The sequence below is a fragment of the Melozone crissalis genome, unplaced genomic scaffold (genome assembly GCF_028551555.1).
Source record: "Melozone crissalis strain CALT ecotype California unplaced genomic scaffold, PUWL_Pcris_2 ptg000111l_1, whole genome shotgun sequence".
Taxonomy (NCBI): Eukaryota; Metazoa; Chordata; class Aves; order Passeriformes; family Passerellidae; genus Melozone; species Melozone crissalis.
The window spans coordinates 10,868,778-10,884,204 of record NW_026535888.1 but is presented as its reverse complement, the minus strand read 5'-3'; the positions used below and the strand labels follow the sequence as shown (position 1 = coordinate 10,884,204).

Sequence of the window (15,427 nt, the reverse complement as noted above, 5' to 3'; positions counted from 1 at the left end):
ATGACCAATCACAGCCAGTTGTGTTGGACTCTCTGAGTCTGTCACGGGTTTTTATTATTCATTCTTTTCTGGTTTTCTGATGTCACCTTTCTCTTTCTTTAGGATGGTTTTAGTATAGCATTTTCTTATAATATGATATGATGTAATTTTATTTAATATATAAATATATATAATTTATACTTATTATACAATTATATTTATATTTATAACTATAATAATATATTTATAAATATGTTTAATAGATTGATATTATATCAATACTATAATATAATATATAACATATTAATATATCATATATTATATATATTATATATTACATATTATATTTAATTAGTATATTTATATATAATACATATTTAAGTATATATAAAAATATATATTTATATAATATTTATAATAAATTTAATATTATAATTATATCTATAAATACAATTATAATTATATTAATATATACATAATAAATAATGTTTAATATAATATATATAAAATATATTATAAGTTCATAATATAGTATCAGTTAATAATATAATATAATATAATATAATATAATATAATATAATATATTTTATATATTTTATATATTTTATATAATTTATATTTAATATAATTTCATAATATAATAAATCAGCTTTCTGAGAACTTGGGAGTCAATTCCCATTTCTCACCCCATCCTGGGGACCCTCACAACACCACAACAAAGCACCACGGTCACCCCGCTCTCCTCTCTGCCCTCTGCTCCCATCCTGACCTCCAAGGACCCCCAAGGGGTTGGGACTGGAGGTGAAGGGAGCCCCCAAACCCTTCACTGAGCCCCCAAAGCCTTCACTGAGCCCCCCTTACCGATGCAGCTGGGCTGGGTCCCGCTCCAGGTGCCGTCGGACTGGCAGAACCTGCGCGCCGACCCCACGAGCACCAGCGGGGCCAGGCAGGAGAAGGACACGGACGAGCGGTAGGTGAAGCCTCTGTCCTCCCTCCTGCCCTGGGCTGGGGTGCCCGGGTCCCCACAGAACACGGCTGCAACAGCAAAGGGACAGGGAGGTGGCCACAGAGCCCCCAGGAATGCCACATCCCATCACAGCCCATCCAACTCCATGATCAGCTCGGGAATCAGGGGTGGCTGAAGGTGCTGCTGGCTGCATTCCTTGTAATTATCTCCTTTTGTCCATGGTTGTTAATTAACTTCCACCTTCTCCCCCAGATTTGCCTTTTTTTCCCCCCTCTTTTTTCTCTCCCCTAATTGCATGGTGTCACTTTGTTCCTTGGCTCTGTATCACACGGAAAGCCCACTAATTATCCCGGATCCTGGGAAAGGTGTGAGGAACAGTGAGGGCTTTTTGGGATTTAATATGAAAATGGATATTGTGCAGCTGGAAAAGGGACTCAGAGCTGCCTTTAGCACCAGGAGATGCTAATTCCTTTTTTTTAATTCTCTTTTTTTTTTGGTGTTTGCTGTTGCATCAAACCCACCCAGCCTTCACAAAACATTCCCAACTTCTGCTGCAACACGGTGCCTTTTGCTAAAGGATTTTTTTGGCAGTTCCAGGAGTGCTGATTGCAGAAGACTGAGTCACTGAGGTCAAACACCCAGTTTTGAGGATGTTCTGTAGGCAGGAACATGGAAAATGCCTGGATTCATCCCAAATGTGGCATCACCCTTCTGTCACAAGGGGTAGAGTGACCACCTGTGTCCCTGCCTGCACTTCACAGATGCCAAAGCAAGGCTCCCAAAAAACCAAGCCATGAAGGAGGTGGGAGAGCAGCCAGACTTTGGCTCCAAACTCTTGAACCATCCCCATAGCACCAAAAATTCCCACTCCAGCTGCTGGAAAATTCCATTTATGAACGGGGCACGAAGCACAGCAAGATCCCTCTAAACCCTGAGCTGCTCAGTGACACAGAGCTTGGGGAAAAAACTTGGAAAAAGCCCTAAAAAGCTGGATTTGAAGCAGAATCCTGGTGGAGGAGAGGGCAGGTGGCTACTCACGGAAGCACTGGGGGATCTCCCCGCTCCAGGAGCCGTTGCCCTCGCAGGTGAGCACGGCGGGCAGGGACAGCTGGTAACCCTCCAGGCAGGCGTAGCTGATGCTGGAACCCCAGCTGAAATCTGACCCCACCACCTTCCCGTTGGGAATGGCCTGGGGAGCTCTGCAGGTGATGGCTGGGGGAGGAGGAAAAAGAAGGAGAAGGAGGAAAAGGAGGAAATGGAAAACGAGGATGACAAAGAGAAGAAGGAGGAGGAGAAGAAGGAGGAAAAGGAGAAGAAGAAGGAGAAGAAGGAGAAGAAGGAGAAGAAGGAGAAGAAGAAGAAGGAGAAGAAGGAGAAGAAGGAGAAGAAGGAGAAGAAGGAAGAAGAGGAGGAAAAGGAGGAAATGGAAAAGAAGGAGGAGAAGGAGAAGAAGGAGAAGGAGGAAAAGGAGGAAAAGGAGGAAAAGGGAGAAAAGGAGGAAAAGGAGGAAAAGGAGGAAAAGGAGGAAAAGAAAAGGAGGAGGAGAAGGAGAAGAAGAAGGAGGAAAAGAAGGAGGAGGAGAAAAAGGAGGAGAAGGAATAGGACAAGGAAAAAAGGAAAAGGAAAAGGAAAAGGAAAAGGAAAAGGAAAAGGAAAAGGAAAAGGAAAAGGAAAAGGAAGAGTCAGGTCTCTCCACTTCTTAATTATTTCCATTAACAAGCAAATTCCACCTAGGTGCAAAGTCACCTCCTGCTCTCCAAGAGCATCTCCCAGGATTGGCACAAAGTGGGGTCAAACCCTTCAAAGTTTGCAGTTCAATCCCAAATAATGAAATATCCCATGGGAAGGGATCCATGAGGATCATCCAAGCCCTGGCCCTGCACAGACACCCCAAAATCCCCCCCTGTGCATCCCTGAGAGCGTTGTCCAAACATTCCTTGAGATCCTGGGGCTCTGCTCAGTGCCCCACCACCCTCTGGGGGAAGAACTTTTCCCTCAGCATCTCCACAAATCCGATTTTGAAGTCAACGCTCGTTCCCAGCTGAAGGTAAAAATCTGCCCTGACATGGTGTGAAAGCTCATCCCCGATTTCCCCGAAGATTCACACATTTTGGACAACCTGGCTGAGGCTCAGACGAGCAGTTGAAGCCACAACCTGTCGGGTTTTCACCCACTCTGGGGTGTTTGGAGATGACATTTTTGCAGCGCTCTGCTCTTCAGCTCAGAGCAGCCAAACCTGTGCCTCCAAATGAGACTCTTGGCCACATTCTGGATCATTTCTGCAGCATTTGCTCAGTGCAGAGGATGAAAAAGGAGAGGAAGAATTGCTCTTTACAGCCTCTGAAGGAGCTGGAGCGCATTTGAGGGTTTTTATGTGGCCTGTTTTTATATCAGTTCCGTGACAGGTGAATTTTCCAGATTTTTAAAGGAATGCAGCGACGCTGCCACACATTTTATCTGTGCTGGGGGGTCAGGAAAACAGATCCAGCCTGCCCAGCCACTGCTTTCCTATTTCCCTTTTCTATCTCTGAACCACAGGAGCCATCTCAGAATAATGAAAAGACTCGCAGGGAACATTTTTCAGATGTTTCTGGGTGATGCCAGCACAGCGTCTGCTGGAAAAACACAATATTTCATCTGAGCTTGATCCGAGTGTTTTGTGCAAAATCACTTTACTCCCTGGGCTTTGAAGGAGAGCAGCAACTCCTTCCCTCCCTGCCAGGCACAGATTGATAGCCCTGAGCACAGCAAGGCGTTGCTGCTTCCCTGACAAATGCCAAACTTTGTGTGTGGAATGAGGGAGATGAGGAACGCCCAGCCAGGCTTTCATGGAAACTCTGGTGGCCTCCAAAACTTGTGTCCTGCAGGGTTCCTTACCCTTGCAGACGGGTTTGGTGCCGTTCCAGGTGCGGTCTTTGGTGCAGGTGAGGGCAGCAGCTCTGTCTGACTCCATCATGAAGCCAGGAGTGCACTGGAACACCACGGATTTGTTGTAGGTGAAGTCACTGCCCAGCCTCAGCCCGTTGGCCGGCACGCCGGGGTCTCCACAGTTGATCACTGCCAAGGAAGGGAAAAAGGAGAATTTCTGGCAGCTGGAACCACGCCTGGGATGGTCCTGAATGTTTTTTTCCAGGTGGGGTTTAACCAGTTAAATGTGGAGCAGGTTTGCAGCCTGCGATTTGGTTCATTTGTCCTTGGTGCCCAGCTGGAGCAGGAATTGTTTTGTCTCCCTGCTCTGTGCACAGAGCTCACCATCCCTGATATGAAGCCCAGACCCACACACCAAAGCAGCACAGAACCTGAGAAATATAAAAGTTAAAACCAGAGGCGCCACCAGTGCTCACCAGTGCACTCGGGGCTGGTCCCAGTCCAGGTGCCATTGACGGTGCAGTGCCTGCTCAGCACCCCAGTGGAGTAATAACCCTCCCTGCACTGGTAGATGATGGAGCTGGAGAACACCAGGCCGTCGTTGAAGATCACCCTGGCGTTGCTGGGAGTCCCGGGGTTCCCGCAGGAAATCACTGCCAGGGGAAACGGGGAAATTCAATTAAAATCACCCAGAAACCACAAACCGACCCCCAGGGCTCCGAGGGGTTCCTCCTGCATTGCCTGTGCTCAGGAAAGGCAAGTTCTGAGGACATGAGAACACTTCTGGGGACATGAGAACAGTTCTGGGGACACCGGAGCCATTCTGGGGACACTAGAGCAGTTCTGGGGACACCAGGACAGCTCTGGGGACATGAGAATAGCTCTGGGGACAATAGAACAGTCCTGGGGACATTGGGGCAGCTGGGGGACATCAGAGCAATTCTGGGGACACTGGGGCAGCTCTGGGGACATCAGAGCAATTCTGGGGACACCGGGATAGTCCTGGGGACACCAGAACAACTCTGGGGACACCAGGGCAGTTCTGGGGACACCAGAAGAGCTCTGGGGATAGTGGGGCAGCTCTGGGGACACCAGAACAGCTCTGGGGACACTGGGGCAGCTCTGGGGACACCAGAACAGTACTGGGGACACTGGGGCAGCTCGGGGGACATCAGAGTAATTCTGGGGACACCTGGGCAGTCCTGGGGACACCAGAAGAGCTCTGGGGACACTGGGGCAGCTCGGGGGACATCAGAGCAATTCTGGGGACACTGGGGCAGTCCTGAGGATAGTGGAACAGCTCTGGGGACAACAGGGCAGCTCTGGGAACACCGGGGCAGTCCTAGGGACACCAGAACAGCCCTGGAGACATCAGAGTGATTCTGGGGACACAGAAGAGCCCCGTGTCGCAGCAGTACCTTCGCACTCGGGCTGCGTGCCGCTCCAGGAGCCGTTGGCGTGGCAGACCCTCTCGGAGGAGCCGCGCAGGGAGTAGCCGGGCTCGCAGCTGAACCGCACCACGCTGCCCACGTCGAAGGCGTCCCCCAGCCCGATCCCGTGCGAAGGGATCCCGGGGTCGCCACACACGCCCTGGCTGCCCCCTGCCAGGAGAGCACAGGGTCACCACAGCCACCAGGGATGGAGGCTCCTGTCCCTTGTCACCCTCATCGGGAATTCCACCCCCAGCAGAGCAGTGGAACTCCAAATTAAACATTCCCTGATTCCGTGAGCCCCCCTGGTTTTGAGATGGATGCAAACATGGCCACAATTCCTGAATCCCAAGGTGGAGGCTCCAGCATCAGCCCCAGGGATGTTTCCCCTCCGTGAAGGAATTCCCACGTGCTCCAAGCCAGCCCTGAGCAGCTGGGAGTGAGGGAACAAGGAGGGTTGGAGCGTGGGAGGAAGGGAAGGGAAAAGGGGAAAAGGGGAAAAGGGGAAAAGAGAAAAGGGGAAAAGGGAAGGGTTGGGGGTGTCCAGGGAAGGGAAGTTCAGGTAAGGGAAGGGGAGGGAGGTGCCTCCTCCTCAAGGCACAAGAGTAGGTGATGATGGGTGGGAGGTGATGACAATGGATGGGTGACCATGAACGAGTGACCATGGCCAGCTGATGGTGTCTGGGTGACCATGACCAGGTGACCAAGAACAGGTGACCATGAACGGGTGACCATGGCCAGCTGATGGTATCTGGGTGACCACGAACAGGTGACCAAGAACAGGTGACCATGAACAGGTGATGGTGTCTGGGTGACCACAAACAGGTGACCATGGCCAGCTGACTGTGGCTGGGTGACCATGAATGGCAGTGACCATGAACAGGTGACCAAGAAGGGATGACCATGAATGGGTGACCACAAACAGGTGACCATGGCCAGCTGACTGTGGCTGGGTGACCATGAATGGCAGTGACCATGAACAGGTGACCAAGAAGGGATGACCATGAATGGGTGACCACAAACAGGTGACCATGGCCAGCTGACTGTGGCTGGGTGACCATAAATGGATGACCATGGCCAGGTGACCATGAACAGGTGACGAAGAACAGCTGACCAAGAACAGATGACCATGAACAGGTGACCATGAACAGGTGACCATGTCTGTGTGCCCCCCAGGGCCCTTCCCAAGCCCCCTCACCCGAGCAGTGTGGCAGGGAGCCGCTCCAGCGCCCGTCCAGCTGGCACATCCTCGTGGCATTGCCCACCAGCGTGCGCCGGCCCAGGCAGCTGTACCTGACCACCGAGCCCACCGTGTGCTTGTCCCCCGAGATCTGCGCGTGGGGAGGGGACCCGGGGTGGCCACACGACACCACTGCAACAGAGACACGGCTTCAGCACCCGGGGATCCAGAATTCTGGCTTGGGGGGACCTTAAATGTCAGTTAGTGCCACTCCTTTCCATGGGCAGGGATGCTTTTCCCTATCCCTGGTTGCTCCAAGCCCTGTCCAGCCTGGCCTTGGACACTTCCAGGGATGAGGACAGTCCCAGCTGCTCTTGGCACATGTGCCAAAGCCTCCCCATCCTCACAGGGAAGTTCAACACACAGGAAACAAAAACATAAGAAAATTTCCTTTTTTTTTAAACTTTGAAACCCAGGAATCCAAGGAATCAGTGGTAAAATTGACCTGGGTTTCCAAATGTCAACAAATCCTCCAAATCCCAACGTTTTCTGCGAGATAAAATGGAGGAAGGAGATCCCTTGTACTCAAGGAGGCTGAGGGAACCTGGGATTGGGGTTTTAACAGGAATTCCCTCCCGGCTGTGGGAATATGGATCATCACTCACCAGCTCCCCAGGATCCATGCAAGGGGTGAGGAGAGGACAAAAGGAAAGGAAAACGTGCCCAAAACTGCTCGGTAGGATTTGGTGTGGAGGGAGAAACGTGGGAAAAACAAAAGGAACAATCCCAGCTTTGGAACAGCTCAAGCCAATTGGAATTTCTGGAGTTGGGCAGGGAATGGGATTGCAGCTGGTTTGGTGCCCAAAGGGACAAAATGGTCATGCTGGGGTGGGGCTGCCCCTGCCTGCACCTCCCTAAGGCAGCTAAAATCCACTCTGGATCCCAAATTCCCAGTGTAAGATTGAGACTCACTCACTCAGGTGAGTCCTCACTCAGGTGAGTCCTCACTCACCCAGGTGTACCCTCAGCCACTCAAGTGAGCTCTCCCTGTGCTCCAGAGCTGCTCCTGCCCTCTCCACCTGCACTATCCCAGCAGGATCCTCTCCTCAAACCCCACAACCCATCAGGATTCCACCTGGAACACCCAAAATCCATTGGGATCTGCCTGTCCTTACAAAGAGAACGTCCCTAGCAGGATCCTCTCCTCAAACCCCAAAATTCATTGGGATTCCACCTGAAACCCCCAAAACCCATCAGGATCCACCTGGCCCTACATAGAAAACGTCCCTAGCAGGATCCTCTCCTCGAACCCCAAAATTCATTGGGATTCCACCTGGAATCCCCAAAATCCATCAGGATCCACCCGTCCCTACATAGAGAATGCCTTCCAGCAGGATCCTTTCCTCAAACCCCAAAATTCATTAGAATTCCACCCAGAATCCCCCAAAATGCATCAGGATGCACCTCTCCCTACAAAGAATGTCCTTATCAGGGTCCTTTCCTCAAACCCCAAAATTCATTAGGATTCCACTCAGAATCCCCAAAATTCATTGGGATCTGCCTGTTCCTATATAGAGAATGCCTCCAGCAGGATCCTCTCCTCAAACCCCAAAACCCATAGGAATTCCACCTGGAATCCCACAAAATCCATCAGGATCTACCTGTCCCTACACAGAGAATGTCCCTTTTCCTCAAACCCTAAAATTCATTAGGATTCCACCTGGAACCCCTAAAATCCAATGGAATCCACCTGTCTCTACATAGAGAACCCTCTCCAGCAGTATCCTCCCCTCAAATCCCAAAATTCATTGGGATTCCACCTGGAACCCCTAAAATCCACTGGGATTCATGTGTCCTCACAAAGAGAACCCCCTCCACCAGTATCCTCTCCTCAAACCCTAAAACACATCAGGATTCCACCTGAAACCCCCAAAATGCATCAGGATCTGCCTGTCCCGAGACAGAGGACCTCCTCCACCAGAATTCTTTCTTCAAACCCCAAAATTCATTGGGATTCCACCTGGAACGCCCCCAAATCCACTGGGATCCACCTGTCCCTACACAGAGAAACCCCTCCAGCAGAATCCTCTCTTCAAACCCTAAAATCCATCAGGATCCACCGTTTCCTGAGAATGCCCTCCAGGAGGATCCTCTCCTCAACCCCAAAACCCATCAGGATTCCACCTGGAACCCCCAAACCCATTGGGATCTGCCTTTCCCTACACAGAGAATGCCTCCAGGAGGATCCTCTCCTCAACCCCAAAACCCCCTCCCTAGGAAACTCCTGAAACCACTGGGACCATTCCCACGTGGATTTTTTTGTGGGGATTTTTTTTGGGATGGATTTTCCCTCACGAATCCTGCTGACCCCCACGAGATGCGCTGGACAGGGAGAGGGGTTGGGGCCACTTACAAAGGCACTGGGGGAGGGCTCTGTCCCACGTGCCATCGCCCTGGCACGTCAGGACGTGCGTCCCCAACAGATAAAATCCGTGGCTGCACTGATAGGACACGGTGGTGCCGAAGCTGAACCTGTGCGGGCCGCTCGGCTGCACTTGCCGCACGCTGTTTTCCAGGTGCCCGGGGTCAGAACAGTTCACAACTGCAAACAGACAACAGAACAACACCCAGAAAATAATGGGAAGCGAAAAGTGAGGCAGAAAATGTGGGGTTTAAAAAAAAAAAAAAAAAAATTGGTGGGAAGTTGAAGATTTTATGCTGATTTAAGATTTTTTTCCCGAGATTTTTTCTCTGAGATTTTTTTTTTTCTCCGAGATTTTTGAGGGTGGGAGTGGAAAAATTTCTTGTGAAAAAGGGAGTCCAGGCAATCCTGCAGGTTGTCACCCAGCAGCAGAGGCTGGATCTCCAAATTGGGATTGAGATTATCCAGCTGGGAATAACTGATCCCAAACCGGGATTTTTTTGGGAATAATTGATAATCCAGCATGGCCAGAGATCCTGGATTAGGGAGATGCAGAGGGAGGGAGTGCAGGAATGGGAGGGGATTTGGGAAGTGAATCTGAGTGCTGATCCCATGGGGAAAGAGGGAAAAGGGCTCTGCACAAAGCTGTGGGAAGATATTTCCTGGGAAGATAAACGAGGAGGTTGGACAAGGTGATTTGGGGGGGAGCAGAGGAGAGATCCTGATTTTCCATGGACATGGATTGTGACCACCAGGGCGTGTTTGTAGGGCTGTGCCTGCCTTTAACACCCTCTGAGCCCAAATTTGGGTCTGATCCCAAATCTGATCTGATCTGTGCCTGCCTTTAACACCCTCTGAGCCCAAATTTGGGTCTGATCCCAAATTTCCAACACGCTCCAACTCCTTGGAGAACGCATTGAGGTGAGGAAATCCCGTGGGATTTACAGCATCCCTGGCATCTCCAACCACATCCCCTGGGTGGTTTCCAGGGATTTCTGGCTTGGGATCATGGAGAATCCCCAGGGAAGGCCAGACTGACCTCGGCAGGAGGGCAGGGTGCTGCTCCACTGGCCGTTGGCCAGGCACTGGGATTGGGAAGCTCCCTCCAGGCGGAATCCGGGGTTGCACTGGAATTTGGCCACGTCGTTGAGGTTGAACTGGGAGCCCTGGGTGAGGCCGTTGGGGGGGTTGCCAGGGTGGCCACAGGTGATGGCTGCAAGGACAAAATGGAAATGTCACTGGATTTATTCCTGGAGAAAAGTGGATTATTCATTGGAAAAAGATGTGAAGGTAGGAGAGCATAAAAACCGCCACATCAATCCCAAACCCCAAAGATTTGGGGCTTCTCTGTTGAGATACAGGATGACATTGAAAAAAAGGGATTTTTTTAGGTTTTATTTGCTCCAGGAATTCCCTGCATCCCTCTCCAGGCAGCCGAGTGCCAGGATCCCACTGATTTACACCACACATCCCTCTCCAAAATTCCCAGCTCCTGCTCTTAACCCCACACCACCCCACGCATCCAAACTCTGTTGTTCCCTCCCTCTCTCCCTGTCCCCCCTGGGGTGAAGGAACGACAAGTACTGATGAACACAAGAATTTAAGAACAGAAAGATTTGATGGACAAGTAAAATACCTTTTACTCACCAACAGAATAACTGGCAAGAAACCTACCAACCAATTGGAGTCACACGTGAGGTGTGTGACTAAAACTACATAAAAATGAGTTATGTGAATAAAGAATGGGTTTTTTCCTGCATGAAGAAAATGGAGTCTTGATAAAAAAACACCCCAAAGGTGTGTGCATGGCCACCCCACACCTCGAGGGTGTGAGCTCTGCCCAGCCCCTTCCAGGCCCTCCAGGCTGGGATGTCCCCTCAGGGCTGAAGGAATGACAAGTACTGACGCACACAAGAATTTAAGAACAGAAAGATTTGATGGACACAGACCAATAAAGTAATTAGCCAGAAAGCTACTAACCAATTGGAAAGACACATGAGGTCTGTAAAACTGCATAAAAATGAGTTGTGTGAATAAAGAATAGGTTTTTTCCTGCATGAACAAAATGGAGTCTTGATAGCAAAACACCCCGAACGCGCGCGCAGCACAACCACCTCATACCTCAACCACCCCACACTTTGGGGGTGTGAGCTCCGCCCAGCCCCTTCCCCAACCCCTTCCCCAGCCCCTTCCAGGCCGGGATGTCCCCCCAGGGTGAAGCAATGACAATACTTACGCACACAGACAGGCGTTTTCCCGGACCAGCGGTGGTCCTGCTGGCAGATGCGCACGGACATGCCGATGAGGCGGAAGCCGGGCTGGCACTGGTACACCACGCTGCCACGGTAGTTGTAGTTCTCCCCGTTGATCTGCCCGTTCACAATGGGGCTGGGCACGCCACAGTGCCCGGCTGGAGGGGACAGAACGGCAGCAATCAGCTGGAGAGCCCAGCAAAGGTGTCCCCAAAGGGCATCGGGGGATCTCTGCGGGTTTGGGGTGAGGAGAAGCCCAGACCGGGATGGGTTGCAAGGGAATGCAAGGGTTGTCCATAGGGACACCTCTACCATGTCAAATCCAACCTCTCCTTGGACATTTCCAGCTGTGGATGGGGCAGCCACAGCTTTTCTGGGCATGGATGAGGTTTGGAGATGCCCAGATTGGTTTGGGTTGGAAGGGAACGTAAGGGTTGTCCACAGGGACACCTTCCACCATGCCAAGTCAGCCTGTCCAACCTCTCCTTGGACTCTTCCAGGGATGGGGCAGCCACAGCTTCTCTGGGCAGGGATGGGGGTTCACAATGCCCTGACTGGTTTAGGTTGGAAGGGAACATAAGGGTTGTCCACAGGGACACTTTCCACCATCCCTGGTTACTCCAAGCCCTGTCCAAGCTCTCCTTGGACACTTCCAGCTGTGGATGGGGCAGCCACAGCTTCTCTGGGCATGGATGGGGTTCATGATGCCCATATTGCTTTGGGTTGGAAGGGAACATAAGGGTTGTCCACAGGGACACCTTCCACCATCCCTGGCCATCCTCTCCAACCTCTCCTTGGACACTTTCAGGGATGGGGCAGCCCCAGCTTCTCTGGCCAATCCACATCATGCTGTTTATAGGAAAGAATCCACCCCAATATCCATCCACACCCATCCTCTTTCACCTCCAGGCTGTCACCTCAACACTCTGCAGTCCCAACCAACTATCCTCACCCCAAAACTCTCCCAGCACCTCACACCTCTGGAGGACGCAGGAATCCAACTCTGCCTCCCTTTTACACCCCCTTCAAACCCCGCAGGGTGGATGTCAGTCCCTAAACCCCCTGTTCCCTCCCAAGGAGCCTTTCCCACACCCGTGGATGCCGCAGGAGCATCCCAAAGGTACCTACCCAGACACCTGACCTCAGCCCCGCTCCAGAGCCCGTTGGCCATGCACTCCCTGACCCGGGAGCCCACCAGGGTGTAGCCAGTGTTGCAGGAGAAGATGGCAGTGGCCCCGTAGCTGGTGAGGGTCCCGATCTTGTTCCCGTTGGGAGGCGTGGGCAGGTCCCCACAGGAGATAACTAGGACAGATCCCAAAGGATAAGTGAGAGAACAGGCTGGGTTTTGAAGGAATGCATCCAGGCACAGCACCAGGAGTTGCTGCTGGAGTGGGAAAGTTCATTAAATAATTCCAGGAATTGTGATCATTCCAGAGCCATGTAAGACGAGGTGACAAAAATAAGAGCTGTTCATATTTATGCTTCAGGACACAGGGGAACACTAAAGACAGGCTGGGAAGGAACCAAAGGAGTTTTTCACACCAGAGCTTCCTCACAGAGGAATATTTTTCTGTCATTAAGCCTGATTCCCAGAAACCCCACAGAATCATGGAAGGGACCTTAAAGGCCATGAGTGGGGACATCTCCCACTAGCCCAGGCTGCTCCAAGCCCTGACCTTGGAATGGCACAAAGTTCATAATTAAAAGTGACACCCAGCTTTCCCCCACAATCCAAAATCCCAAGATCTGCAGATCCCAGCTGGGTTTGTGGGATGCAGGAGCCTCTGCAAACCCAACCTCCCCCTCAGAACTCTTGGTTTTATCTTCATTTTCTCTGCCTTCAAGCTCTGCCAAGCCTGCAGAGCTCCCGCTGGGTGCTGCTGACCTCGGGGCGCTGCCAAGATGCTGTCACTTGGATTTAGGTGGCAATAAGGCTGAGGGAACAAAAGGAGGTCAGGCTCCTGCTCCCGGATCCAGAGGAAGAGCTGGCAGGGGGAGAAGCACATCTGTCACCCACACCAGCAGTCACAGCTCCACAAACAAAGGCAGGCAGCAGGGAAGGAGAGGCTTTGCTGCCTCTGTCTGCACTTGGAGAGAAAAACCCTGCACCTCTGACAAAGGGAGAGATGCAAAGCACAGCAGTGGTGTCAGAACAACTGAGAGCTGCTGGCGTGCCCCGTTGGGTTTGATTTGCAGGTGACACTGTTACCCTTGTAAACCTGGTGTTTGTGTGAGAGCTGAGGCTTGACAGCAGAATTCTTTATTTTCCCTCCTTAAAAGCCCTGACTTCAGAGCAGCTGTGGCAGAGAAGCTGCTGGGACCCCACAGCAACAGCTGAGCTGAAGGGCTTCAGATCCCAGGGAAGTGCTGGGATTAAACCAGGATTCACTTCCAGGCATCTCCCTGCATCCCAATCCCTTCCAGCAGCTCTGCTGTCTCTGCCTCAGCTGCTGACGGGAGTAATTGAGTTCTACCCCACAGCAGAGACGACACCTTCCATGATCCCAGTTTGCTCCAACAGGGATAGGGTAGGTTGGAAGGGATGGGGCAGCCACAGCTCCTCTGGGAAATCCATCCCAGCACCAACCTGCCCTCACAGGGATAGATTTGCTCCCAAAATCTGCACCAAACCATCCCATCCTGTACCCAAAGGGCTCCATCTCCTTGGTTAGCCATGATTACCCACCAGCATCATCCTGAAACCCTCAGGGCTGGGATTTGCTGACCCCAAACACAAAACCAGCTCCTGGCGATGCTGCTCTGTGAAATCCATCCCAGCCACTCCCTGCCCTTCCAGGAATGGATTTCCTCCCAAAATCTGCACCAAACCATTCCATCCTGTACCCAAAGGACACCATCTCCTTGATTATCCATGGTCACCCATCAGCAACACCCTGAAACCCCCAAGGCTGGCATTTATTGAGCCCAATCACAAAACCAGTCCCTGGTGACTTCCTCCCAAAATCTGCACCAATTTCCTCCCCAATCTGCACCAAACCATCCCATCCTGTACCCAAAGTACGATCACCCACCAGCACCACCCTGAATCCCCCCAGCTTGGCATTTACTGACCCCAAACCCAACCCCAGCCCCCGGTGCCACCCTGGGGCGCCCCTGCCCTTACTTTTGCAGGTGGGCACGGGCTGCCCGATGCTCCAGGTGCCGTTGGCCTGGCAGCGGATGACCCTCTGGCCCGTGTAGTAGTAGCCAGGGTCGCAGATGAGCATCAGCTGGGCGTTGTAGTGGTACTGCACCTCGTAGGTGAGGCGCCAGCGGCCGTGCTCCACCGCGATGCTGCCCACGTCGGGGCACGTCACAGCTGAGGGGGGAATGGAACACAGGAAATGGGACATGGGAAATGGCATGTGGGAAATGGGACATGGGAAATGGCACAGGGAAATGGCACCAGGGAAATGGCGCGCGGGAAATGGAACACAGGAAATGGCACAGGGAAATGGGACATGGGAAATGGAACGCGGGAAATGGCACGTGGGAAATGGCACGTGGGAAATGGCACACAGAAGTGGCACAGGGGAAATGGTGCATGGGAAATGGCACGCGGTAAATGGCACATGGGAAATGGCACAAGGGAAATGGCACAGGGAAAAGGGCAGGCGGGAAATGGTGCAGGGAAAATGGCACACAGGAAATGGCACAAGGGAAATGGCACAGGGAAAATGGCACGCGGGAAATGGCACGTGGAAAATGGCATGCGGGAAATGGCACAGGGAAAATGGCACAAAGGAAATGGCACAAGGGAAATGGCACGTGGAAAATGGCACGCGGGAAATGGCACAAAGGAAATGGCACAAGGGAAATGGCACAAGGGAAATGGCATACAGGAAATGGCACAGGGGAAATGGCACGCGGGAAATGGCACGCGGGAAATGGCACAGGGAAAATGGCACACAGAGATGGTTCAGTGAGGTTTTAACCCCGCCAAAAAAGTCCCAGTGTGGTGGGTTTTTAATGAGGGGTGTGTCATGGGCATGTTTTATGAAAAATCTTTTTGCCAGGATTTTTTCTCCTGAGAAGCTGAGAGGTCTCAGAAATGAAATGTAAACAATGGTTATCTGCTGCTGTGGAATGCAACAGGTGATTGGTGATTGGTCTCATGTGGTTGTTTTTAATTAATGGCCAATCACAGCCCAGCTGTCTTGGACTCTCTGGTCAGTCACAAGATTTTATTATCATTCCTCTCCCTTCCTTTTCCAGCCTTCTGATGAAATCCTTTCTTCTATTCTTTTAGTATATTATTTTCTTTTAATATAATATATATCATAAAATAATAAATCAGCCTTCTGAAACCTGGAGTCAAGATTCTCATCT

At 51.4% G+C, this 15,427-nt stretch overlaps 1 protein-coding gene across 1 annotated transcript in view; it reads right to left on the bottom strand.

Moving 5' to 3' along the window:
- Window positions 1-15,427, bottom strand: part of CSMD2 (CUB and Sushi multiple domains 2) — a 247,823-nt gene that overhangs the window by 11,707 nt on the left and 220,689 nt on the right. The window contains exons 51-61 of the mRNA XM_054292539.1: window positions 14,223-14,417; window positions 12,227-12,400; window positions 11,083-11,256; window positions 9,886-10,059; window positions 8,838-9,026; window positions 6,443-6,616; window positions 5,233-5,415; window positions 4,291-4,467; window positions 3,824-4,003; window positions 1,985-2,158; window positions 841-1,014 (exon numbers count right to left, since the gene is read on the bottom strand). Of these exons, the coding sequence (XP_054148514.1) occupies window positions 841-1,014; window positions 1,985-2,158; window positions 3,824-4,003; window positions 4,291-4,467; window positions 5,233-5,415; window positions 6,443-6,616; window positions 8,838-9,026; window positions 9,886-10,059; window positions 11,083-11,256; window positions 12,227-12,400; window positions 14,223-14,417 (1,968 nt within the window). The remainder of the gene's footprint in view (window positions 1-840; window positions 1,015-1,984; window positions 2,159-3,823; window positions 4,004-4,290; window positions 4,468-5,232; window positions 5,416-6,442; window positions 6,617-8,837; window positions 9,027-9,885; window positions 10,060-11,082; window positions 11,257-12,226; window positions 12,401-14,222; window positions 14,418-15,427) is intronic.